The 27,244-nt window shown below is 37.8% G+C and overlaps 1 protein-coding gene across 3 annotated transcripts in view; it reads left to right on the forward strand.

Annotated features, from left to right (window-relative positions):
* Positions 1-108: 108 nt before the first annotated feature.
* LOC144198272 (alpha-1,6-mannosylglycoprotein 6-beta-N-acetylglucosaminyltransferase B-like) overlaps positions 109-27,244 on the forward strand; it is an 84,979-nt gene continuing 57,843 nt past the window's right edge. For 2 of the 3 annotated variants that reach the window (XM_077719194.1, XM_077719195.1), the window contains exons 1-3: positions 109-576; positions 5,447-5,559; positions 21,991-22,141. In XM_077719194.1, coding sequence (XP_077575320.1) covers positions 518-576; positions 5,447-5,559; positions 21,991-22,141 — 323 coding nt within the window. In that variant the 5' untranslated portion in view covers positions 109-517. The remainder of the gene's footprint in view (positions 577-5,446; positions 5,560-21,990; positions 22,142-27,244) is intronic. The other variant, XM_077719196.1, reaches the window with a different exon arrangement.

Here is a 27,244-nt window from a genome sequence, read left to right on the forward strand (position 1 = left end):
AACGTTACTTGTTGTGTCGATGTACACGTTATTTATTTTGAAATATTTAGCAGAAAACGCTTGCACCCATAACCGAGCTTTACTCAGCGACCTGAACAAATTGCCCGGAGCCAGTGAGTGTTGGCATACTCGCATAGGCTTCAACGGGAAGTTCAACCGTGGTTGTGTTGCTCCCTGCATAGTCTTGTCCGCAGCTTCCGCCCCTTTAAACACTGACACTCGTCAAATCAGTCCACGTTCTCTAACGCAGTGATCGCTAAGTAATTCGAAGTCGAAATAACAACCCGCGGCCACAACATCGCATACTTGCCTGGTTTGAAAAGAAGATAAGGATTAAACAAGAGAAAATTCGACGATAACGGAAGACGCTGGATGAAACTTTCCACGTGTCACAAGGGAAATTCCTTTAGGTGAACTACTCTCATTCCACCGGTGGCAACACCGACAAGATGTTAGATCAGAAAACGCTGCAGTTCGGGAGCATCGTAGTAATGTCAGAACTCCTTCATTTCGACAAATGATGACCGACGGCAAAATAATGGTCAGGAGATGGCTAGTGACGTTCAAGCCTTTCAGGTAAGATGCGTCCTTCAGATCACGACTTGTCATCATGATTATTATTGACATATCTCTGTATTTTCTTTGAGATACCTTCACTACTGTATTTATGTGTAACAGGTTCTTTCAGATCTTGGTTCATCCTTACAGACAGTAAGTAATATGCAAAAAAATGGTCAGTGTGAATATTTTGGGGAATTAAATGCAATAAGCAACATGTGAAACAGAAATAGATTTGTATGCATACTCTTGATTGAGATAAAAAAAAAAACTTTCTTTGTGCCTATGATTTCCTTTTTGTGTGTGTAAATAAATGATGCAAATAATTTGACCTTATAGGGATCTGGGGTTACGTTACTTTTTGCCTGACATTGATCGCCTAATTTGTGAGGAGTGATTGTGAGAAATTATTTTTCAGTGTCATTTTTTGAATGTCAAGTGCCATCAATAGCAGGCAAAGAGTTCATTATTGTAATTTTTTTGTGATGAACTAAATGTATTCCTAAATAAAATTAAAATAATATAAATAAAATGACTAAATTAAAATAAACCCTGGCTATGACTGCCAAAAATATCCAAAATATCCTTTTTAAATTTTGTACACCAATTCAGTGTCCCCCACTTCATGCCTGAAAGTCAGCTGGGATAGGCTCCAGCACCCCCTGGGACCCTTGCGAGGATAACTGAAAATGAACTAAAAAATGAACATTATTTTCATGCTTTCATTCTTAACTGCCCTAGGATATCATTGACTTTATCACAGTGATGAATATTCTGTTGTTGTTAAATTCTGAAGGATATTGAAAAAAATGTGTTGCACTTCATGAGGTTTCTTCTTGCAAGCACCATCAATAAGGCTTGAAATTATGTTTGGATTTGAAGCACATGGAATGTATATGTCTTGATTATGTTTAATAGAAATGTTATTGGGAGAATGTGGTTGTTTTGTCAAATACTAACACTTGGAAGTCATCCTCGATTGTCTTCATTTTGGGTTGCACATTACTGTGATAGCTGTAAAAAATAAAATAATTAAAAAACAGGTGTATCCCTTCCAGCAGAAGGATTTATAATTGGGTCAAAACTATTTTGTTGATCAGTCATGGAATGAATCTGAAAATAGCTCTCAATGCAACGTAAGCCATACGTGCTGAACATCTTTTTCTTCAGAGGCAAGGAGGGAGTTTTTTTTAAATATGTAAATACACAAATGCATGTAATGCATTCAGGCAGCTATACTCTTCTTATAGTATTTTATTTAAGGGTTAGGTTTTTTTTTTAAATATCTTCCCCTTTCATTCTAAGACCTGGTAAATTAACTTATTTACAATTATGTGTTACGGTTTTATGTGGTGTGCAAAATAGAACCCAAACGCAGGGAAGCTGGCGGACACGGAAAATGAAGGTGGGCTAATGTCATATTTTTATAACGTAAATTTGTTTACAAAAATAAAATCTTGATTAGGAAAACCAGGGGAATGTAAAAAAAGGTAACAACTGAAACCAAGAAACCAAACGTACAGTGAAACTGAGTGTTGCAGAATGTGCACAAACATAATGGAGAACAGGGTTGAAATGGACAGTAGACGATACAACTGTCAATCACTCACAATTTAATTAGACAGACATGGATTATCAAGACAATTAGAAACACGGGTGACACGAGAGACAGCGGGCATGTGAGATACCAAAACGACAATTGAACTCAATGGGAAATCTCAAGGACGGGTCATACAGGGGGAAAAAAGCCAAGACTGCAATTGCAAACTAAACTCTCCAAAGTTAACACGTAACATTTTGAAATAACATGCTCACGATACAGTTACATAAACGTGTAAATCGCAACACTGTCTCGAGCAGTAGGTCTTGTTGCCACAACGCCAACGGAACTGCCAGAAGGCCGAGAGCCAGCAAAGCTTTGTCGCAGAACTCCAACACCACCCCCATAGCTGGCAAATTTCGTTTACTTTTCAAATCATCTGACGAAGCCAAATCAGATAGGTGTATATATGTTTGAGGGAGCCAATTAGCCGATAGCGCATCTCTTCTGATCCAATTAAAGAGAGCAGAGCATTTACTTGCCTTTTAATTAAAGGCTCGTCAGTGCAGGAGGAGCAAGGTCTAATCCTCCTGCCTCAACTACCTAACTTCCCTTTTCAAAATAGCTGAATAATAATCAGAGAGGATGACGATTGCAATAGAATAGTTTAAGAGCAGTTTCTCATCTTCCAACAGGCTAAATAGATTTTATGCCTCTTTACGCTTCATATCGACCCTGCTGTTGCACTTTCCTACATGTAAATGTACTAAATCTGTGACAAATGAACCAGAGATGCTCATGTAAACCAAGAGATTCATTTGTAAAACTTTATTCATTCAACTCAGATCTGGAAAGCCCTTTTACCATCATTAACTTTGATTTATTTCTCTGTTTTGCCATTATTCTACATGAGGAAAATGCGTATCTGAATGATAAATACATCCATTTGTTTTGCATTTAAAGAATAGGAGGCGGAACTTAATATTAGATAGTTAATGCACTAACTGCCTGATACAATTGAAGCAGGTTGACATGCAGCACTAATGTGCTATTAGAGATCATATTATCCAATTTCACTTACAATGTTGTATTGCGACTGAAGACGTTGATCAGTATGCACGGCTACAGATATCGGAAAATATTTATTGTTGAAAGGGCAAATGTCTGAATTACAATGTGTCTTGTGATTCATAGATTATCAAGATCCTTGTGTTGTGGATTAATTGATAATTCAGTGCAACCATTACTGAATCTTTTCTTTTTAAATATTTTTGGTTGTGGACTCCTGTCTAATTAATTGAATGTAAAATAATTGCTTTGCCTCAATAACGTTAGGCAAACACGCCATTTTAAGAGTTCAGTTAAATGACAGGAGATTGTCAAATGAAAAATGTTCAACAGTCATGTTACATCACCACTTGCAAGATTACACTTGTCTAAATTCAACAATTTTAAGCTCATTTGGGGTGAAAGGCATAATAAAATAATCACTTCTCACAGTAAAAAGAATTGTCCTAAAATACTAATACATATGTTTCATAACTTCTTTTATTTTCCAATGTTGGAGAATTAGAAAGACTTTTATTTAACCAAAATCTCGCTTTGGATTGTCCAACTTTAGATTTCCCACTGTAATTATGCAATCATGATTACAGCTTTCACTTATAACTGAGATTTGGGGTTTCAGTCCCAATATGCACCCAACAGATGGGATGCCGAGAAGAAGGATGAAACCATGCCAACTGCTTAGATGGTGATACGGTGCTGGAACTTGAATCGATCTTTTCATTGAATGCCAACAAACTTGGTTAATTTGTTTCCTGCAGCAAGGGGATGCCCAAATAAGTCACGGATAGTCTTTATAACGCACCAATCAATATTTTATAGGCCTCCATTGATCCTCCTCCGTGTTGCTCGTGATCCGCATCTAATATCAAGTGACTGGTAGGATTCACACCCACAACCTCAGAACCCACTCAATCGCCGTGCTTCTCACAACTCTATCCAACAATTGATTATTCATTTGCGGATACAGGGAACCTGTTGGAATTTTACGGGACTATCTACAAATATTTAGGCCTGTAAAACCGCAACGTTTTTCCCTCGTGCATCATTCTTTTCATCCCATTTGGTGAGCCAGATCAGTCATTTTTGTGACTTGCTTGCTATCTTTGGAAATGTCCTTCCTAACAAGCTCTATTGATTGATATTCACGGGTTCTATTAGAACTTTAGTGTGAATGAAACTACTTTGACTCTGACATTTGCTGAAAACCTCTAACCTGCATGTGTATAGATAATTAGTTCTTTTGTTGTGTCCAATCATTTTTCCAATACATAACTTGGTCGAAAGACTCTAAACTATGAATTGTTTTGATGCCATCCATTTTTTGAGAACGTTTTTTGGAGTAAATCCAAATAATCGTCCAATGAATCACCTTGGCGGCGAGTCTTTTGAAACTGGGGGCTTTTCTCGTAAGTCAGGAAGACTGGAAGGCTATTTTGTCCAGGGGATGAAAATCACACATTTTCACCCTCTCTAGTTCCCCAAAGACTCTTTAGCATACTAAGATAACCCTTTTGATCTCCATCCTTTTGACAACAGTAGCTTAACTGGGTCAGGATTTACACAGACACAAAACACCTGCTTTTACTCCCTTCTAAATCAAATAGGGATCTCTCTGGGCTAGCTTAAGCATTTTGCACATACTTCTGTCTCAATCCCCCATGAGAGTTTATGGAGCACGCGCTTATGCATAAAAGACAATGTCTTTTGCTTTGTGTCACTAATAGGCGTATTTTATACCAAGCACCACAGCTGACGCTGCTATGAGTGTGTTAAGAGCCAATTATTGCCCTTACTTTTTAGGACATACTAATGGACCTATTTTACACTGCGTCTGTGAAGACAGCAATTCACCTGTGTGGCAAAATACATACAAATAATCCACTAATATGGGAAACCCTCCGAATATTTTATTTTAGTTATTTTTTATTTAATTTTCTAAAGCATATTGAAGTCATTGTATACTAATAAGGTAAACCTGGGATCAGGTTTTCTAATTGTGTGGTAAGATTTTGTTCTTTTCCAAAATAAAATTTCAATCTGTTTTCTGTATATTTTCACTTTGGCCGTTGTTCTGTCATTTTGTGCCTTGGCAATTTAACCAAAATAATAAGCATGTTTGCCTACTTATTTTTCTCACAATTACAATTGACCTCCCTTGAAATGCCTTGCCCGTCTCCTCATCCTTACAAATTGCTTACCATGAAATAATTTCCTGCTGGCTCGCATTAAATTCACTCCTTTTAACACGGACCTCCTTCTCCCCGCTTTTGTGTGTTGTAGGATATTCGTGGTGGGAATAGGCTTCTTCAGCCTGTGCTTTCTAATGACTTCTCTTGGGGGGCAATTCTCAGCCAAGAGACTGGGGGACTCCCCCTTCACCATCCGTACAGAAGGTACTGACATGAGCTTTTTCTGTTTACATGTGCTAAAACTTCAAGTCTATCATGTAGGATCTGCTCTAAACATGACTATGTTTCTATAAAACAAACCAAAAAAAGTGAAAAAAGTTTTACCATGTTAAGTATATACGTTGTAGGATTCAACTGTTTGCTTGTATTGTGTCATCTCAGTTGTCATTTTATTATGCTCCATAACCTGAGACACATACATATGTACCTTTTTTAAAGGTACACTATCACAGATTTTACGCCTAGTTTAAATGATTAAAATCTTATCTGAGTATTCAAATATAGATCAAGACTCAAGACAAAGAGAAGGTCTATGGGTTGTGGTCACATCTATTGAATTCAGTAAATTACCCTCCCACGTGATAGGAGTCCTTTAATTACTAAACTCAACACTTTGTGCTTGGAAAGAAAGTTTAGGAGCTTTATGATTAGCTACCATTCTGTTTAATATCACAGTCATGAAGTTGGTAACTCAGCCCAACTAGGTGTTGACCATGCAATTCTGAGATGTAAAATTGACCAGGTGAAATATAAGATTGTTAGCCATGACCATTTAACATTGGGGAGGAATAATCACCCATAACACTCACCAAAGCACAGGGTGATTGCTCTAGAATACTCTCTCAAGATAACTGATTACAGGTCTTTGCTACCCTTGATTGCAAGAGTGGAAAATTGTCTTTTTTCCGCCCAACATGTATTTTTTTCTATCCTGGACCCCCTTCACTTGTATTCCCTCCATGGATCATGCTCAGTCATGGACCAAAAAGTAAGTAAAAGTCAGTGGCATTCCCAAAGCCTTCAGAATCCTCAGTGCTGGCTTCTGCCACATGCGTAAGGATTTCTTATTTTAAGCAGTTGGATTTTCGATTCATGACTCAAGGCACTGGCAAATCTCCTGGGTAGCGTTTTCATTTTTTCTGTCCTCTGATTGGTTCCGTGTTAATTGTTAAAAACAGCAAGGCTGACCAGAGAGGATGGATTGTCGTACGCATGTTGAAATTTCCTTTTAAAGGTGGATATTAGCTCATTGGCTTATGGTGATACACATTTGAACTAAAGGCTTGGCATTTTTAACATTTATACCAAATCAAAACGTGGACATGTTCGGAACAGACTATTAAAACCTTCCTTAGCGATTGGATGGTCTCCTCTGCCTGGTGACCACAGTTGGCTGGGAAAAATATAGTGCTATAGTGTATAATAGGTAAAACAATATAAAGAATGTGATTTTGAGTTTAATACTGTACAGTAATGCAAACAGTTGACAATTTAGAGTCATGTTTGTATGGTTTTGGAATGTGGGGGGAAAACATACATAATAAAAATAGCATGGTGAGAAATAAACCTTAGAACAGTCGGGGCAGGGAGGCATAATAATAAAAAAATAATTTAATAATTTGATTACATCAAATCTATTAAATACTCCACTGCACTTCCAGTTTTCCAGTAATGACTCAAATGGTCTGTAATATGGGTATTTTTTACTTTCCTTTTAGATCACATTAACTTCTCTTTGATGAGCATAGCACTGAGGGACATTGTCTGAATAGTTAATAACCTTTCCATGAAGGTGAGAGAATCATTTTTCACTTGACATTATTTCCTATGGGTAAAATAGTATTGAAATTAGAACTTGGAAATCAATCAGTCACTGAACAACTTATGCTCCACTGAGGTTCCACTGTAATGGACTTTGGGAACTACAGAGATAGTCTATACATACAATAGTCTATAGAAGTATAAAACTTGGTTTGTTTATGTGCCTGAATTTGAGAGATAATTGGACCAAAGGATTTGCTTTTGGGATTATTTTGTTTGTGACAACTGTAGTGTAGGTGAATTAAGGATATGCAGTTTATTGTACGTGCTTGATTAATCAACCTGTCGTGCCATGCAGCTAGAAAGAATTTGGAGCGTGCCCATTAAAAATGCATAACTGTCCAACTGAACTTCCCAAAAGGATTTCACCATGTGTTATGCCTGTCAATGATGTCTACATCACATATTACAGTAGAATGTGGTTTACTTTTAAACATAGAGGATGTAGATCATCTTTTTATAGCCCGCCCTATGCAGATCTACCAGCCTGTTTTTGGGATTCCCTCCTAATTCAGAGCATGTGCTTATCCGTGTTTGTGATGAGCTGGCAGTAAACTGCTGTTAAAAAGGGCGACGACGGCAATGTGGGACAAGATTGAGGCATTGCAGGCCCAGAGGCCGATCCATCTGTTCGCTGAAAAACAACTGGTCCTTTCATTAAGCCTTTCCACACCACCTGCAGGGTCAGTCCATGTTCGCATGTCATGTTTGTCGCGTCTTTCATGTAATACTAAGGCGATTACACACGTTTGCCAATCTTTCTACACTTTATAATTCTAAGCTTCTTCATTAAACATTGAATTATTACTTATGTTTGGTTTTTGTTTTACCCTAAGCCCAAAGGAGATGTCACTGTTTTTCCACGGTGATTGTTTTTCTCCTCCCTTCCTCTGTTGTTGTGTACACTCGAGATTAGGTGTCATCCTTTGAAAAAAATGGCCATTTGTTTGGAAAGGTTGTGATAAAATTTTCGTCTTTGAGGAATACTTCTGTTAAGTGTGAGAATGCAGCACAGCAGTTATCTTTGAATGGAAAATTCAGTTTTTTATTATGCTTGGTGCAAATGATAATCCACCCACCCAAATATATATCTTAATTTTATTTATTAATCGCTAGAAATGATGTTTTTTCATGATTATCTTTGGAAATTCTGTTTGACATTTCAGTCGCATAACAAGACAAGGACATCTTCCAAAAAGGCAAACTAGAGAGTACATATTTTTCAAGGTACTGTGTGTAGTATATACAATACATACATTTTTTGGTTTCCTGGGTGCCTCTCCTGCCATTTTTTTTCTGAGCTGTCAAAATTAGATTCATTTTAAGTGATCAACCAATAGCCTTTTGTTGTGACCATACTTTTCCAACTTTAGTCCAAGGGAATTCTAGAATACGGAAAATCCGTGCAGTAGTTAACTTGTTGCAGAGTTGATGGCTTTTTTTACACAGCAGCAGTACTTTTAGACAGTTAGCTATGCCTAAAGTCTTTAGAGATTACTGTAATGGACTTTTATTTTAAATTCAATGTTTTCATTTGCTTCAAATTGGTGTCATTGACCTCTTAACTGGAACAATTCAAAGGGCACAAAAGTCAAATAGTAGCCTCACTCCAGTTGGCAACATTGCACTTAGGAGTTTATTTTGAGATTTGTTTTAAGATCTTGAAGTGGTCTACTTTTGCCTTACCTCTTACCTCTTAACCAACTGCTTTGTCAAGGTATTGAAGTCCCAGCTGAAACTAAGAGGAAAGGGATTTTTATGTCAAACTTTGAAATCCCAGTGCACTTTAAATTTCAGTCCTTTTTTTTAATTGACCTTTTGGTAACAAAAACATAACCTAACATGTGACCTAATTTTGTATCATGTAGGCCAGAATAATGTCTTACTTAGAATTTTTGTAATACTATCATTTAGATTTTTTTTCTTAATTAGTAAATATATGTATGTATAATTTATTTTTATAATATTTATTAATTGGGACATTGCTACTATATTTCAGCAGTTTCAACAAGACAATTCATATACCAGTGATGACATGTTTTTACTCTGGGTTTTAACCTGCTCTTTGCACAATCAAACCTACATTTGTGTGGGGCTTATCACTGTAGTGTGAGCTGCTCCGCAAAGCGCTTGTTTGAGTATTAGCCGAATCCCATTGCCACCTCTCTCTTTCCTGGATTATCGGCTTCCATCTTCTCAAATCCCTGTCTCTCCTCAGTAACTCTCAAACTCATCATGGACTTTGAGTTGACAGGTTTGGTGGCAGTGGTTTAGGGAATGAAGTGCTAATTTAAAACAGACAATTGGCCTGTGTTTGTCTGCACATCTTTGATTAAAATGATGTGATTTCTAGAATTGTCTTCGTCGCACTTTACAGATCAAAAGAAGTAAAAATGAAAGGTACACTTTTATCTACACATTAAATGAATCTGATGCAAGGAAGCTTAGCTTGATCAAAGGCTCTCCCAATGGAGCTTGTTCATACGATGCAGCATGCAGTCGGTTTATTATAATAACAAGATGCCACGACAGTCCCTTTTAGCCTCAGCTTGACTCTTGCGCTGCTGTTTGTTCTAGTTTCAAGACCCAAGGCTTGATAATTCTTTGTGCCTCCCTGATGAGAAGGAGAATCACATTTTTTATTTGCCTCTCTCACGTATTCTTTTTATTATTTTGGACCTGCGCAAGTCTAATAGCAAACAGTTTGAAGATACTGCCGTACTGTCATTTACGGAATGAGAAAAAGATGGCCAAGAGGTATAAAATTAAATTTGTAAATGTTACTGTGCGAGTACCAGACTTGTCATGAACACAGTCTTTAAGTGTTTTGGGTTTCTTCATATTACTCAGAAGAATATAGATATAAAGAAAATTGTATTTGTGCCCCAACGCTTTGCTTATCTACAATGTCCTTAGAAGACCTCTCCAAGTATTTGTCAAGTATGAAAGCAAGCGTTTTGACCCTGTTAGCTCAGGTTTATGTACATTGGTCATTTAAAGCTTAATTTTGATGCTTTTTCCCATTGCCTGAGGGACAACGTGGATTTACCAATGTTCTGCCTTTTAAAAATAGGCCAATGCATTGGAGGAAGGAACAAGCGGAAAGTTGTTCATCGTGTTCTTGTTCTACAGCCCTAGCATTTTTTTCTTTCTTTCTGACGGGCATATTGCTCTCTGCTCCTTCTTGTACTCTGTGCCACATTCAGTTGCTCCTTTTGGCTGCATTCGGACATTTAATCTGACTCCCTAAGTACTTTGAGAGAGTGAGTGAAACCTAGCTAGCCGTTTTGGAGGTTTGCACTTGAACGGTAACCATTCCCACCCACCACTGAAGAACATTATTCGTTGGAAGCCAAGAAGTCAGAGAATTTGATTGTATTTTCTCTTCATAGTGGAAACACTATTATTTTGAAAGGCTGAGCTTTTGTTATTTCACACTGGCCCTGAATGCGCCAGAAGAATTCATGATACTATTTGGGAAAGGTGAGATTTTTGATCATTTGGTTGCGCTCATACTCTGCCGGTGGCTAGTGTATACCATTATCCAGTCGGACTTCATGGAGATACAGCCCCTCAGAGAGAATGGGAGACCAGTGGAAATAGCCAATGGGAGAGCAAATCCATTGCGACAATTTCAAAACAAAATACAGGATGCTACAAGAGAATATTTGAATTTTTGTAGTTTTGCATTTCTTAACTTGGAATCTATCACATCTAGAGACAAAATGTTCCTGTTGAGGCCTTTCATGACCAACATTTTGTATGTATGGATGTTTATAGGCTGCGATACGATTGTTACCGTTGCATTTTTTTTGTCTGCATTTGATAAGTGTTTGCTCATTACAATGAATATAAATAAGCTTGTCAGAGTGAATTTATTCATGGAAAGAAAACAATTTTCTGCATCTAGCAATGACTTGAAGCCTTTGCATGGTAGACCACAGTCGTTTCAATCTGGCATAGGTCCTCTCTCAACAGAGTGCCTTTTAGTCATTTGCTGTTTAGGTCACTTTTTTTTTCTCTACCCCAAGAACATCATCATGCAGTAAACCAGTCGAGCGAATCGTGCTGCCTTAATCTGTGGCCTGCTTTCATGTCTGTTATTTTTTTCTCCCAAGCTGGCAGTTCATCTCCATCACAAACTCCCTGCAGTGATGTTTCCTCCCCATCACTTCATGTAGAACAAATGTGGCATGACAATCTTCTACAGGTCGCTGGTGTAAGGTGCATTGCAAGTCACTCTGGGACTACACTTTATCAGTACACTTGTAGCCTAGGGAACTGCTGTGTGTGTGTGTTTGTGTGTGCATGTAATAGCATGTATGTGTGATACTGGATAACTTCTTCCACCAAGCCCAACAAGTTAATGGGTTACTGCATGTTCGCTCCACTTGTTCTTTTCTGCATGGATGGGGGCATGGCACACATGAAGTACCCCGCACAAAACGGCATTCAGTTTCTTCTGCATATTTCAACCTTTGACAACAAAATTGAGCCTGCAGAGTTGGAACACAGTGAGTGTAATTGAACCTTGTTCTTGATTTTGCAATTTGACTGCTCACCATAAATTGCCGTCATGTACAATGCAATGCAATATTCCCCACTTATTCTTACCCTGCCAGGTACAAGGCTCATACTGTTTACTGTTTTGTGTCAAACAGAGCAAGCCTTTAATATTTAGGGTTTTAAAATTTTCTCTTGGTACATAATTTGTGTACTGAATAATAGTGTTGATTTGTGGTCGAATATTGACCAAGTTTAGACAGGTACTGAAGGAGCTGTTTGGTAATTCCACGGCGTCATGCAGTTGGCCATAGGTGGTATCCAAGATGGATGTCAGGTTAGATAACATCCTCCTTTGTGGAACCCAGTGGGCAGTCCTAGACCTAGCTTACTCTACTAAAGTCTCACCATTTGCCTGATCACGCTGCAAAGCTCACCTTCAGAGCACAGCATATAGAAGATGGCAGAAGCTACAAAAGAGTTATACAAACTCCAGAGGAGACTTTGGCTGTCTAGTAAAGGGAATGGGTGTCATTAGTCTGGTTCAGTTTATTGTTCAGTTGAGCACCCAGGAATTTGTAGTTCACCGCTATCTCAGTGTCCAAGGGAGGCCCTGGATATCCAACTGACAGAATGTGTATTGATTCATTAAGAAATCATTCACCATGTCTTTCATTTGAGGTTGGTTGTGTTCACATCAGTTGAAAAGAAATCTATGAATATTTCCCTGTATTCTACCGCTGATACTAATCTGAAAACACTTGGAATTTATTTCCGAGCATTCTTGTTTATTTTTTACAATTTGATCAAAAGAATCCTGAATGTTTCACAATATGCCTCCACATCTGTTGGATGAGCAAAAAGTTCACTTGTTTGCATCTGTTTTTGGACATTCAAACCTAAGCAAATCCAACCCATAGTTGTTGAAACGCCAGTATTTGCCTTTTTGAGGGTTACTGAATCAACTGCCAGCCTTGCACTATTGGCTTAGAGCACTCGATGAATATAGGCTACTTTGTAGTTGAACTCTAATTGAGCACATTTGTTCTTGTGTGGCTCTTAGAAGTATGATGGAGATTGAAGGGAAACTTGAAAAAAGGGTAATCCTTCGTACATTGACATAATCATCCATGCCAATAAATTACGACGAGGTGAGAGCAGAGGACAAAGATGAAGGAGAAAATAATGCTGACGTAAACGTTTAACTTTGTGAAGAAGAATGCTCCTGAAATATTGTGTTTGGCAGTCAACCGAACAGCTGCCTCTTTCAAATCGGCACAAATGAAATATTGTGAGGAATGGCTTTGTGATTAAACATGACAAAAATGATTTCTTTTTTTATGAACACTGAATAAAACAAGCTCCATTTTGACCTGTCAATGTCAGCGGCAGTTTTGCCAGATGTGTGTCAGCGGCTTAAAGACCACTTAGCACTGTGGAAGGCAACTGTTATGGTGGATTACATTGAGTGCCTGTCAGACACTGCAGCAAAATCTTGCCTTTTTGTCTTTAAATAGACTGTACTGTACATAAAACATACATTGGTCCCTTCCCGTCATGTGCATGTTTTGGTCCGTCGACCAATTTTTTTTGCATCCTGTTTCAATTTGGGCATTTTTAACTAAGACATCATAATAGGAGCAATTTGTCATCTCCAGTGATTGTGGTATTGTCATTGAAAAGGCAGTTTTAGTATCTGAATTGAGGCATTGTTCCAACCCAATGAATGACTTTTTCCCCAACCATATTATGTGGTATTATGGTTTGGGGATCTGGGAAGGTGACTATGCTGTAATCTGCTGTCTAAATGACCTTCCTTGTATTACTTTACATGTCACTGGCTCATCATCTCCTCTGTCATAAGCTGGTTATTTTTCAACATTTAGATGATGTCACATTCACAGCTTGCCCTTCAATCCCCCTAAAAACACTAGAACATGTTTATAGTCTATTTGAGGTATGATTACTTGGGTCTCACCATAAATAAAACTGCTCTAGTATCCCAAGAACAAATAATCAAATGTATTGCAAAAAAAAAAAATCTAAATCTGATTAATTAACAAAAATACTAAATCAAGTAGCCCGTGTGAATTTAAAATCAAGAGAAATAAACAAACAAACAAAAAGACATAATTTTTATTCAGTTGTTAATCACCGCAGTCATAATGTACAGAAGTACAGATTTTTCTGGCCCTCAAACAAGATATGGAAGATATCAGATGAGGTGCAAAAATAAAGGAGTTAAAATCTTAATTCCACACTATGCTGCAGAAATCAAAAATAAGACTATTGAAGTGTGAAAGATGCAAATTGAGCTGCACTAAGTCATATTAGTGTGATTCTTTCCCTCTCTCATTCTTCTGTTTTCCTCACATTCGCCCTGAGAGACATTTCACTTCCTCTACGGAGCATTTCCAGAAATAGAACCACAGCAGAACACTTTTGGATACAGTGAATACAATATGCGGCATTAACTGTGCCACCAAGCCAAATCACTGGCAGTGCAATGATTTATTAATGCTAGCGTTATATTTCTCATATCAGGTTTTAGTTACCCATGGATAGCCTGTACTTTATTGTTGCAGTCATTCTGAAACATCTAGGTTGTCTTTGTTTACTTTATTTTGGCAACTGACTGGGACACTTGGTCAACTTAGGTAGGGTCATATGTCAAGTCAGGTGTCCTTTTTTTACCTTTTTTTAATGCAATGGCTCTGTCAAACCCCTTTTGTTGTTCTTCAGTGCTTTAGTCCAATGCCTTGACCTGCAATGTGATCCTCATGGTTTCTTCAATTGAGAGTTTTAAATCATGTTGTTGGATTTGGTGCACTACAGGGACACCCTAGCACCAAGCAGCTTTAGCTCAGTATCATCAAATGCGCATTGAACGTTTGAGTTCTGCATGGGCAGAATAAAATCTTATACAACAGCAACAACAATGGATTCTTGTTGTTAGGGCCCTGAAATACATGTCACAAGAGGCACAATCTTTTAACTGGCTGGCTACTTACCTTTGCTGTACTTTAAGTACTTTTCATGGCAGTAAACTCAACTCACTTTAACATATACCAAATGATGACTGATTCTTTAAAGTAAAAAAAATGCTTCAAACTGTTTTAACGCCTATTCCAGTTGAAGTTAACTGTGTGTCGAAATAAATTCGGAGAGTTGCACTTTGTGTATTTGGAACAAATCTATCTTAGCCTTAAGTTCAACAGCATGTGATCTCTTCAATTTTCCTTTCTATCAATTGCCCGCATGTCTTCCCTCAGGATATTGATTAAACTTCCCTGAGGTCTTCGTTGAGCTCTCTTGCCTGTACCTTCCATCCTCATCATTATTTTGCCAATGTCCTTGCACGCTCAACTCCATATGTGTCCAGAGCATTTAAGTATACTGTCTCTAACTTTGTCACCAAAAACCTTAAATCATTGCTGTGCTTCAGATGAGGTCCGTTTTAAAAACATTACAACTATTCAATTATTTTGTTGTCTTACAATACTCTAAAACCCCCAAGTCATTGTTTTGGGAAAACTTGGAACCTGTTGATGATATTTCTATTCATTTTCGCGTAGGGAAATGTCATTTGTGATGAGTGATTTGAGTTTAAAGAGTGGTAACTGATCAAAATTAAACTCTTATTTCAAGCCACCCTTGTAAATGATTTGGATTGTAATCAATTCATGGTACAATGAAATAAAAGTCTGCTTTACTGTTGCTTTATACGACGCCTCTCATCCCCCGCCCCATCGCTCCATATCACTGGCGTGGAAAACAACAATGTAGGATGTGACAAATAAGCAAGATGATAGAGGTTTGACAGAACCAATAGTAGATGACAATGTCAGAAGGGATTGTTGCGAGAAGGGATAACACAGATCAAGGCAGCAGATATGTTTTCTTTCCAATAAAAAAGCTTGGGAAATACCCCGATGCCAATCTAAATGGAGATGCGCGTGTGCCCAAGACCCAAGTTCACGCTGCATTCACTACACAGTCACTTGAAATTACTATCAGCCTCTCGGCACTCCCCCTCTTTTTTCTTCACTCTTCAATTGTCTTCCATCTGCTGCACAGAGTAAACAATTACTTGCATGTCACACCCTCCAGCGCTTCCAATGAACATGGCGATTGTCATCATGGTAACAGCTCTGATATCCACAGCATTTCACACGTATGTTGATGTCAATATCTGGTTGATGTGTGTAATGTTAAATCCTTTATGCATGAAGCAAAAGAAAAAAAACATGTGGTTTAGCGAGTCTTTGGACACAAAGAATAAACAATCAGCTGTAAACTAAGCTTGAACGAGGACTGAAAGAGTTGAACACGGGTTTATTGTGATGATTATTAATGACATCATGAGAAAGGGCGGCAAATTTGGGATTCTCTCTTTTGATTGGCAAAAATAGTCCCACTGATGAAATGTCTGGCCAGAATTGGGGCATCCCGTTCCTGGAAGTACATTTTATTCATTCATATTTTCTTTCTTTATTACACATCAGAAAAAAATGGAATTCTGTTTTTTCGATTAATTCTATAAGAGTACTTTTGCTCAATCGAGATAAATACAATTGGAAGCCTCCTTGACTACTTGTAAAATGGCTTTTGACAATTGAGCATTGAGTTACATGTAATAATAATGATATTAAAAGGACGGTACCTCCTGAAACCCACCATGGGAAAAAAATAAGCATCTCTGATTGGAAAAAAATAATGTAAGTGGACTTTTAGCAGATTACATTCAAAATTCCAGTCAATCTATTCTAAAGGAAAGGAAAATACAACAACACACAAAATGAGTAGTATTACATTATATATTCATCATCTTTGGACAGAGAAGGGCAGCGTCGGACATTAAGACCAGCTTGCCACTGTCTTGTAACTGATCATCAATAATTCATACAGTAAGAACACAATGCTCAGCGCAAGGGAATTGATAAATATTTCACTGTAGCAAGGGAATGAATAATAGGTGCATTGTTTCCAGGCACATGCCAGTCACAACCAATGAAGTACACCTAGTGGTCTTTTATCCTTCATCATAACAATATTAATCTAATTAACTTTCCTCATCCTGTATTTAGAAATTATTGTGGGTATTTTTTATTTATTTATTTAATGTACTTTGTTTGGTATTCCTCGTGGAGAGTAGAATTTAGTATCCGATATTAATTTACATTAATGGACTTGAAAGCAATAGCTGTGGTAATTAATTTCTTGTGATATGGTGAACTATTTCTTTTTTCAATCACTCAACATTATTAAGATGGATGCACAGTAGCGAGTTTGTTTTCCCGTGGTGAACTGCTCAAGTATTGTTCACACTGAGTGTGTGTGTGTAAGTGTGTGCATGTGTGCATGTACCAGTGAGTGCACCGATGTAGATCAATCTAATCTTGGATATAAAATATTTATGTAATTATTGCTTGGATACCATGCAAGTTAGATCAGTCATTATCTCCCCATTATTTACTCAGTTGTAAATGAATAAAACCAAGATGAGGAAGATCATCTCGTGAGAGAAATATTATCTACCTAAAAAACAAATACAATGGTTTTACCCTTTTAATTGGCTTTTGTATAAAAACCTTTAGAACATTGGTTTTTTAACCTGGGTTCAATGGACCGGCCCGACCCGATCCCAAAGTAGTGATTAACTTTTCAGGATTTTGGCCTCGGACAAAAATCTCACCTAATTCCCATTGATTAAAATGTAGAAAATTAAAGTATTTCTCTCGCAGACATTCTAATTTGTGACGACAGTAACTACGACACTGGCCTTCAGGTCTGATGTAATATTTCTTGGGTACTCTCAGAGGACCATTAAAAAAATGTTTTTATTTGAGTCACGATTTATTGCTTTGTCCTTCTTTTCCTTGCAACATCCTGCCCTTAACTCCATCCTCTTACCAACATACTTCATTTATTAATGAATTATCTTTTGTGGGTCATAAAGTATAGCACATGGAATCATTTATGCTACTTGCCATTTAATTAGAAGGGCGATCTGGGTTTGCCATGGTAATAGCAGATACTATTCTCCTCATTGAAAACCTTATTAGAACAAACACACTGTGATTAGTTTCAACCATAAAAAAATGGGATTTCCTCTTTTTGGACACCCCACAGCCCAAGTTTTCTCTGCCTGGGTGCTCTGTCGCATTAACACAGATTGATGTGGTCTGTGATAGAAGGAGCCCCTGCAGCTGCACTTCTGTCAGCAAAGTTGTGGTGAGTGGCGGCAAGTCAAGAAATGTCAACCTAACTAGATGGTGGTCATGCTAATGAGGGTCAAGGCTTGCGGCCGTCAGGGCTGTCTGCTTTGCACGGGAGAGTGTGTGAATAGAGGGAGCTTACTAATGTCCAGAGGGTATTTGTTCATAAACACTGCATTACCAGTTGGGAAACATTGTTTGAAATAGTTTCTACACTACTATATCATCTGTGATTTTTATAGTCTAATTTTTTTTCATGCAAAGTATATAGTAAGCACTTTTTATTGGTCTGTCACACAATGATAAAAAGTCAAAACAGATATGATTGTGTAAATATATTCATTTAAGTTGTGGTTGCGATCAAGGGGTAACCTCCGCGTATCAAAATTCTTTAAATGATGAAGCAACCTTAGCTAATAAGTGAAAATCGGTTATATCAAACAATAAAAAAATTCAGTTGCGCACCTTTTATCATTAATTCTTATTTTATGTTTGGTCTTTAATATTTTGTATTAGAACACAGCATGTTTCTCTCACCGGGGGCGTGCAGTAATGACGACATTTTCAATTTTCATTTGCCTTAAGACATTATCCTGGCAAATAAAGAAAAAAAATGAACATATCCACTCACTCCTGCTGTTCTTTAGCTAATGAATAGTAGAGCTCCTGAGCCATAATAATTAAAGCGAATGCAATTTGTGGTAATTGTGTTGGTGTGTAGATGAGTTGCGGTGGAGATGAGTGGTAGTCTGGCCAATATGGTTCTGCTCAAACACTGAAAACTCTTCAATAATCTCATAATATTGATACCACTGAGATTTATCAGGGTCATTTATCTCAAAGCTGCAGAAATCCCTGCAACATAGTGGACTTTTTTATTATTATGGGTGTTCTATAAAGAGCCTTTCACTTCATGTCAAGCCTAAACCCATTTGTCAAGTGAAATGTCATTTGACCTAGGCAGAGCTAGTGAGATAAGCCCCTACATTTTCACCTTTAGTAAGTGGTTCTGCTGTACTGACAATAGCTATTCACAGTGTTGTCAAAGAAAAGTGGACAGATAGGAAGAGCTTTCGCTAAAATGCAGGCGCCTTCTCGGCATCACAGCTGGAAGTCACAAAGGCAAAGTGACGTCGGTTGCCGGTTAATTTAGTGGCGTCAACTCCTGTCGAGCAGGCGGTCTTGTCAGTATTCATCATTTCACATGAATATGCAAACACACTCGCAGGCATTCAACAACATCCAGTAGTGTTGCACAGGTTTGGATGCACGTAGTATATAAATTTTTGTTCGAAGAGTAAATCACTCATAGGTTGACGCTTGAAGTGCACTCAAACAACTGTTTGTATGTTCCCTTCAACATGATTTAGCTTTAGAAAAAACGTGGGGAAAAGCTTCTAAGACAATGGAAAAGCCTTCAAAGTACTGTGACATTTTGCTTCTCTTTTTTTCCCCCAAACGTTTTTCCTTTCATTTTCTGTCCTTTCAAAACGGCTATTTTTGGGCGTTGTGTAGCGTTTGATGTATATTTCTAAACTGTAAAGGCAAATCTAAAAATACCTCTGAAAAGACTTGAGTGTTCTGACAGAATTTGCTTTAGTTTGCACTTTTTGCCACCTCTGTCCTCCCCCTTTACTTTAATATTTTCTACATCAAAGTGTTTTAAGAACATGGATAGCCTTGAATTGATGGAAGGAAATAATGATTTGCATTTCAATACATAATCTTGATCGACTGTATTAGAAAGAGTAACAATACTCATCTCAGCTTTTGAGTACTCAACAATACCAACAGATACCAGTTGTACTTTCCATACACATAACTTCAATTAACGTAAAGATGTAGAGTTTTGAAGAAAAACCTTTCGTTTCTCACCGAAGTTTACCTCTATTAGAGCGTCAGTGCAAATTAAAAAAAGAAACATTTAGGATTCCTATATATAAGAGCTGAATAAAATCCAACACTTACTTTTATTACTGTACTCATCCATAGGAAATTGGAATGGAAAATAAATGGGTTCAACTGTTAACTGACACGAGATTGTAAAACAAGGCAAAGCATCAAAGTAGGCATTTACTTCATGGGTTTTCTATATAGACTTTTCCAAGCCAACAGGAACGTAGATAGTATAATGTGCACATAGTGTATACAGCCACTCTCACTTTAGTTGTCTATTTTGACCCACTTAAAATGTCCTGTTCCTGCTTTACAGGCCTTAGCAGCAATGCAATGTGCAGACACTAAATTCTCAATCCAATATGGTGGCCAAAATGGGCCACCACATAAATGCCTTATTGTGTGTGTGCATGCTTGCTACCTTTTTCAAGGCCAGAGAAAATAGGGCATTAAAAGAAAGGCCCTGCAGCTTGCTATTTTAAATATTCTTCATTTAAAATCTAGCAAATTGGTCCCCCCCCATGAAATGCAAACACCTTGAATTAAATATGTGATAAATTGGTTTGAGCCGTGAGACATCAAAACACTTCCATCCTATTCATTAATTTTCCTCTCAATTTTTTCTGGTTAGAGGTGACATGCTATCAAAATTACGACTGCAGGGTCATTCTTCTCTTAATGTATAGATTCATTAAGAAAAGCAATTTAAACATGGAAATGTTCATTACTAGCTGCTGCATACCATACATGATTATCCCGACCGACTCAAGGCAACAATTAATACCAATGAACCTCTCAAACTCTGGATGATTGCCTCCACTCATAGTCCTTCTCCATAATTGTTAAAATATACATCACTTTGAATTGGTGTCATATATTGTGTTTTTTATAGCATTCACATAAAGAATGTGTGACTTATTTAGATTAGCACGGCAATAAATATCACGTAATGGTCCTGCACAATGTTGAATTTGACAAGATAATCAAATTTAAATGTTTTTTTAAAGTAAATTCATGAGCCGGCAACACAACCAAGACCAGTCCTGAACGATTTTCAGCATGCAATCATCAGAGTGTAGATTGAAATTGACCACGCTTTGTCTCATGAGGTTCATGAGGTTTATCAATTACCATAGTTTTTTTTCTTTTGCTAATTTTTGTTTTGTTGCTCATTGCACAGTAAATTAAGACAATTGCATTGTTCAGATTCGCAATAATACCCATACCAATAAAATCTCATCTCATTTGGAGTGGGGAACCTGAATTAGTTTCCAGCCAATCTCAGAGCACAAGGAGACGGACAACCATTCACACTCACACTCATACCTAGGGGCAATTTAGAATGTTCAACCAGCCTAACATGCGTGTTTTTTGGCAACTGGAATACCAATGCAAGGCTGGGTAGAACATGCAAACACAGTGAGGAGCAACCAGAGATCAAACCCTAAAACCGCAAAGCTGAGGCTGTTTAATTTTTTTCTTATTTTATCTCATAAGGGACGCCATCATAGTTTATTATCTTATTACATAAGTGGACACCATCTTAGCTTCCAGTTAAAAACTTGAGAATATGAACAGTGGATTTTGAGTAAACCAAAACCAGATAAAGGTGAGCAATAACAACTCCGGGGGACTTGATGTTGAATGAACCCTTGCAATAGATAATTTTTAGCAGATTTTTTTTTCCACTCCCATGTCTTTTCACTCATACTCCTTTTGCGAAGACTCTGCTTTTTAATCCTAGGAACAACAGCATTTATCCCAGTATGCACTCATAACTACATAGTAGGCCCCTCCTCATACTTCTTAGAGCACCCCGCTGCGCAATGTGAGGTGATAGAAATAATTGGCTTTTGCACACAGAGCCACCACATAATTAATTCCTGGCGCTTTCTAAGTCGTACTCGGCGCAAGCCTCCTCTTTATATGAAAGGATATCAAAGAATGGGAAGGTAGGTTCATATTCAAATATCAAACTAGAGTTTCTGTGGATGTCTGATATGAACAACAGCCACTTTATATGTTGTGAGGATGCAATACTGGACAGGATTCCCTTTGTGTCGTGGGCACAGAAAATGACATTTCGTGCTAGAGATAAACAGGTTAAAAAATGTGTGAAAACAAAAGAATATGTGGAGGTTTTGTTGTTGTAACCTCTTTTTTTTTAATGCATTTTCATGTCTCTGTGGCTGCTCAGTGCTGGGAGGTGTGGAGTCACGTGGTGTACTGAGGAAGATCAGTGACATGTTGGAGGTGATTCTCAAGCGAATGGACAGCCTTGCCAAGCTGGACAACGCCACAGCTGCTGATACACGACGACTGGATGAGCTCAGTTCTTCAATCAACAAGTAGGCTGCTTTACTCACCATTCTGTACAAATATTTTGAGGAAAGCAATCGCACGTCATGCTCTTTCTTTAGAAGGTACTCTTTTGATCCAGTGAATCTTAATCATAGCAGCCAAACCAGAAATTCTCATATCTAGGGAACTGTTCAACCAGCCTAACCAGCCTACCGGGCATGTTTTTGGGATTGGGAGGAAAACGGTACCCAAGAAAAACCTACAAATGCACGGGGAGAACATATAAACTCCACATAGAAAGGTCTGAATGCTCAATCTCAGATCTATGAGCTGCACTGCTAACCACCGTGCCTCTCCCTCATAATATTATGTATAATCCATACACAGAATGGCCCTGGTGTCTGCCTGGAGCGCAAAGTTTACGTATCGACTAGTGCGATGCTCCCCTGTCTAAATTGGTAACCGCTAAGCCACATGGGGCTCAGCCTGCCAGCAGTGAATATTTTGTATGAAGAAGCATTCATAAGTAGAATTATTTTCTCCCCATAGTCACAAGACTATCTCTTTAAGAATAGATCTTAATCCAATTCTCCATAGCTGTGTCAAGACCCTGGGAAGCATTTATTTAACTGCTTGTAGAATATTGAAGAGAATTGGACTCGAGCGGAAAATTACTGACCAATGGCCATGCCTTTTAACAGTATTTACAACACAAGCAGATCTGCAAGTGTGTTTAGCAGGCTTTTCCTCTAAATAATGTGTACATTTTTACTCCTACATTTTCAAACTGCACCCCGAAAATGACAAAATCAGATTTAGAAAAGTTAGTAAAGAGCCATCACTTATTACCATCAACTAAAGCACAGGTTTACCTTTATCAGAAATCACAGTACAGATTATGTCCCAATATCTATGGTGCTCTTTACTTTTAAAGGAGTAGCTGTACCGGGTTTGAATTACATTCATGTGGAAGTCAGGTTTCTCAAAGAACACCAACATAAATTTCTTAGACCTCTGATAATAGGAAAAATAAGAGTTGAAGTAAAGCAGCCATTACTCTGCACTCATATTGTGCATGGGAAATCTGTTATACTCACACTATTTTGAGCTGGAATAAATATAGGCTTCCAGGCAAAAATATGTCTGAAAACATTTGTAAAGCAGACAGCTCTTTTCACCCAAGTAAAACAATGAGTATTACTGATACCACAAGTAAGCACAGACACTAAATTATTATTACTATCTATTAAGATAAATATGTTGTGGCAAGCAATATGGAGAACGGAGTGAAAAAGATTTGAATTTCACATTTGCTGCTCTGTCCATACTCCACGCAACCTCTAGAAAAATGCACACCTCATAGTAGGGAACACAGGGCAAGTCATGACTCAACAGCAATCTTAGCCACAGTTAAACAACTATAATCAATCCCCCCAGCAGAACAGATAAATAATAACAGTTGCTACGATATTTTATTTGAAGGCACCTCTCAAGACACTGAAAGTCACCATACAAGGGAAAAAATTTAATATGTTCCGAGAGCGTGCTCAAGAAGTGGGGCGGAGCTGATGAAAATGGTTGAAACTAGGAGACACCAAAGAACAAAGAGTATGTCAGACACAGCGTAACTTCTCATCATGAAGATGTGACAAAATTTAAAATGGAAGCTCAGTTAAAACATGGTAAAATAATAATAAAAATGAGAACAGCTGCATAAATCCAATGCTGGCTTTCAACCTGAACCGGATACTTGCATAAGATTGTCTAAAATAATACTGGCATTGAAGATAACTCACTGATCTCATCTTTTATTTACTTATTTAACATTCTGCCGTATTATATTTGGGTTCTGTCTTCTCATTGTCACCTAATTCCACACATTCCTTTCCCTTAACAGTCTTGTACATGCTGACAGTCTCTCTCACATGGCCATACCTTGTTAAGTAATCTTGGATAAGCGTGCTGCTTCTCATAGTGCAGACAGACTAGAACAGAAGGATGAAACAATTAATAAAGTCTGGCATTAGGGTTAACTGGAATCAATGTATAGTGATGGACTATTTAATGCATAAGAAACACAGTTCCTCTTAGACCATGGATGTGGAAGTGTGCTTATTGTCACTCTGAGCACACAAAAGCATTAAAAGAAATCAATATGCCACTTTTGTCTTATTATACCAGTGTGAACAGGTGAAAGATGTTATTGTTCATAGTAATTGGGGTCAAACACACTACATCAGTATTGTGTCACCATCTTATTTAAAACAGTTGGTAACTTCTGCTTCTAATTCTTCTTGCCATGCTCAGGCTGGGATAAATAGATTTAAATTATCTGTATTGACAACAGGTAGTTTGTGGTCATGACCTGAAGAGTTTCATTTAATTTTAAGTGACGGAATACCCATTCTATAAATGCTAAACTCACACCGGAACATTTTAGAGCTCTATTATCTCTAATGCCAGGGTGTACAAACCTGTTTTCAAGGGCCTCTGTGGGTCCAGGTTTTTGTTCCAACTGATCCAGTCTGGACAGTCCAACCAATGCAATTTCTGCTTAAACAAGCACTACCTGACTGCAATCAACTGGTTCCAATGGTTTGGCTGCCTGTAGTTGCTATAAGATGATGTCAATCCATTGCAGTTAAATAGGTCAATTACTTCAACTTTATTCAACATAGTTCATTGGCAAAGCTTTAATTTAAATTGCTTGATTTGAACTAATATTTCTATAGACATGTTTTTTTATTTTTCCAATTCAAGATAGTCAGTGATAGGGAATGGGCGTTGCAAAAATAAAAAGGTCTGAGTTTTGCTGTCGATGTCAGTCACAAATGAGATGTTTGATGTCTTTAAACCAGAAGATGCTGGTCTAATTCCAAATTGCATGACCATTTTACTATAAAGGATCCATTTTAATTTAAATATTCCATCCACCAATGGTGAGTTTTTCCTCAAGCTTGTGGGGTAATCCCTTTGCAACATCCTCATTTCTTATGCATAGAAATGGCCTACTGTTGCTGAACTCATATAAAGTAGGTACAACATTTATAGAGGTGACATTAAATATACACACACACACACTCACAAAAGGATTACATTTTTATTTTCAGAATGCATTTCATCTGGACTTAAATGGATCCTTAAAGCGGAATATAAAATACACACAAAAAGGAAGGGTTGCGCCTGCCATCTAGCCTTATTGTAATGATTATCCATTAGTTATATTCCTACTAATGTGTTAATAAATTCAATCTGGGCATGAGACCAGGGTACTGACAGCAGCCTGATTGAGAACACATCCTTCAGAATTAATAGGCTTACATAAACACATGCACCCGCGCACACCCTCTCACACTTTTTAGTCTGGTATTTCTAAAGCTTTTCCTTGTCCTTATATATACACACAATTATAGCTCATGTTTAGTTTTTATACTTGGACATGACGAGGTGCGACCCCAGACAGAAATGTGACTTTTTTTTCTTCTTTTTATCTCTATTTTGGGCTTTTTATGATTTTTGGATTGGTAGATGTAGCTTCTATACTTGCAGTGGAGAAGTAATAAATGGAGTGTAGTATTTCGTTAAAAGAAAAAAAAGACAAGTCCACAGCAGTCAGTGGCAATTTCACAGAAAGAGGTGCTGTCGTTGGGCAGGTCTCGCATCTCCTGCGTGAGCTTCATGGGTGCTGACACACTGCCGTGTAGTGGCGAATTGAACTGGATGTTTGAAACCTCCGCCTGCAATTCACCCACAGGGCAGCCACTCATTAATGCCCAAAATAACAAGGAAAGGAGGGAAGACGAGAGATGACAATGACGAATGGCGGCACAATAATGTTGCATTGAATTGCTATATTTTGGTTATTGGTGCAGTATGTTTGCTCTGGGGCCTTTGCTCTCTCTGGCTACATTTCAGCATTTTATTTTTCTTCACTTGTTAACAATATGAACTACTGTTCATATATTGCATGTTGTGTTGGAATGCATGCTGTCATTTGTACAGAAAGTTACTATTAGCCTCTTGGCATCAACACAGCCACTACCAAAGAATATATGCTGTGTGTGGCCAGAAAAACTAGAAGTGGTTTACAGTCCAGAAATTCTAGCAATCTGTTCCATGGTAAAATGGTCTATTCATCATTGTAAAATTTTCACGACCCTATTAGGAAGAATTGAATAATTATAAAATAAATTGACATTTTAGTTAAACATCTTGTTGATAAAACAACAAAGTCTAATAGAAATTGTGAAATGAACGTCTAAGTAATTATATGAAAATGAAGGGTTGGCTGTGTCATGAGTGATGAGAGTAGTAACCACAAACATGTTGACAGCACTTTACATACATCTTTCATGCTGGACAAGGTCCAGTGAAGCAGTACTGTCCAGCAGACCATCCGCTCGGACTTAAGAGGATGAGCTCATTAAACGAGAGGGTGAGTGTGGATTGGTTGGGGGTTGCTGCTCTCTTTTAAGTAGAATATGAGAAGGCATTTTCATTTCCACCCTCCTTACAGAGTCTCTTTTGCTCATTGATTTCTTCTCCCTCTTGCCGTGTTTTTTCTTTTTTTTTGCATCAATCGCATGTTCCTATTCCCGAGCATGCCTTGATTTGCTGCTGTTTTGCTCATTTGTCGAAAAGACGCTCATTAAAATGTGTGAGGCTTCATTGGTGAGAGTTCCGCAATCATTGAATATCCACAGAATTTTAGTTTTTTTGATTGGAGTTTGAATTGTCTTTTCAGTCAAACACTATTCTTATGATCTAAATAGAAAGGAAAAGGGGCATTTCATGGTAGTGCCCTATGGTGCTTTGCTCTCTGATGCATGATCTGTTGTTCCATAACTGCACTTATGCGGTTTACCATCTATCTGTTTTTTTTCTCCTCCCCAGGCATCGTTGTTCCTTTAGTTTTAATAGATGTCTTTTTTTTCCTATAATTTCTACATCTCTAAAATATATACAATGTCGTCCAAATGGTCAGATTAGCTGAAATATTTCAGTGTACCCCTCAACCCGCCCTGCATTATTGACAATATTTCAAGCGTTTTGCTCTTAGTAGGAACTAGCAGGTTACTTTTCTCTATTAACTTATTCTCTGCCAGCTGTTTTCACTCCCAGGGAAAACGGTCTTTCTAATCCATCAAAAT

This window comes from Stigmatopora nigra, chromosome 6 (genome assembly GCF_051989575.1).
Source record: "Stigmatopora nigra isolate UIUO_SnigA chromosome 6, RoL_Snig_1.1, whole genome shotgun sequence".
NCBI classification, from domain to species: Eukaryota; Metazoa; Chordata; class Actinopteri; order Syngnathiformes; family Syngnathidae; genus Stigmatopora; species Stigmatopora nigra.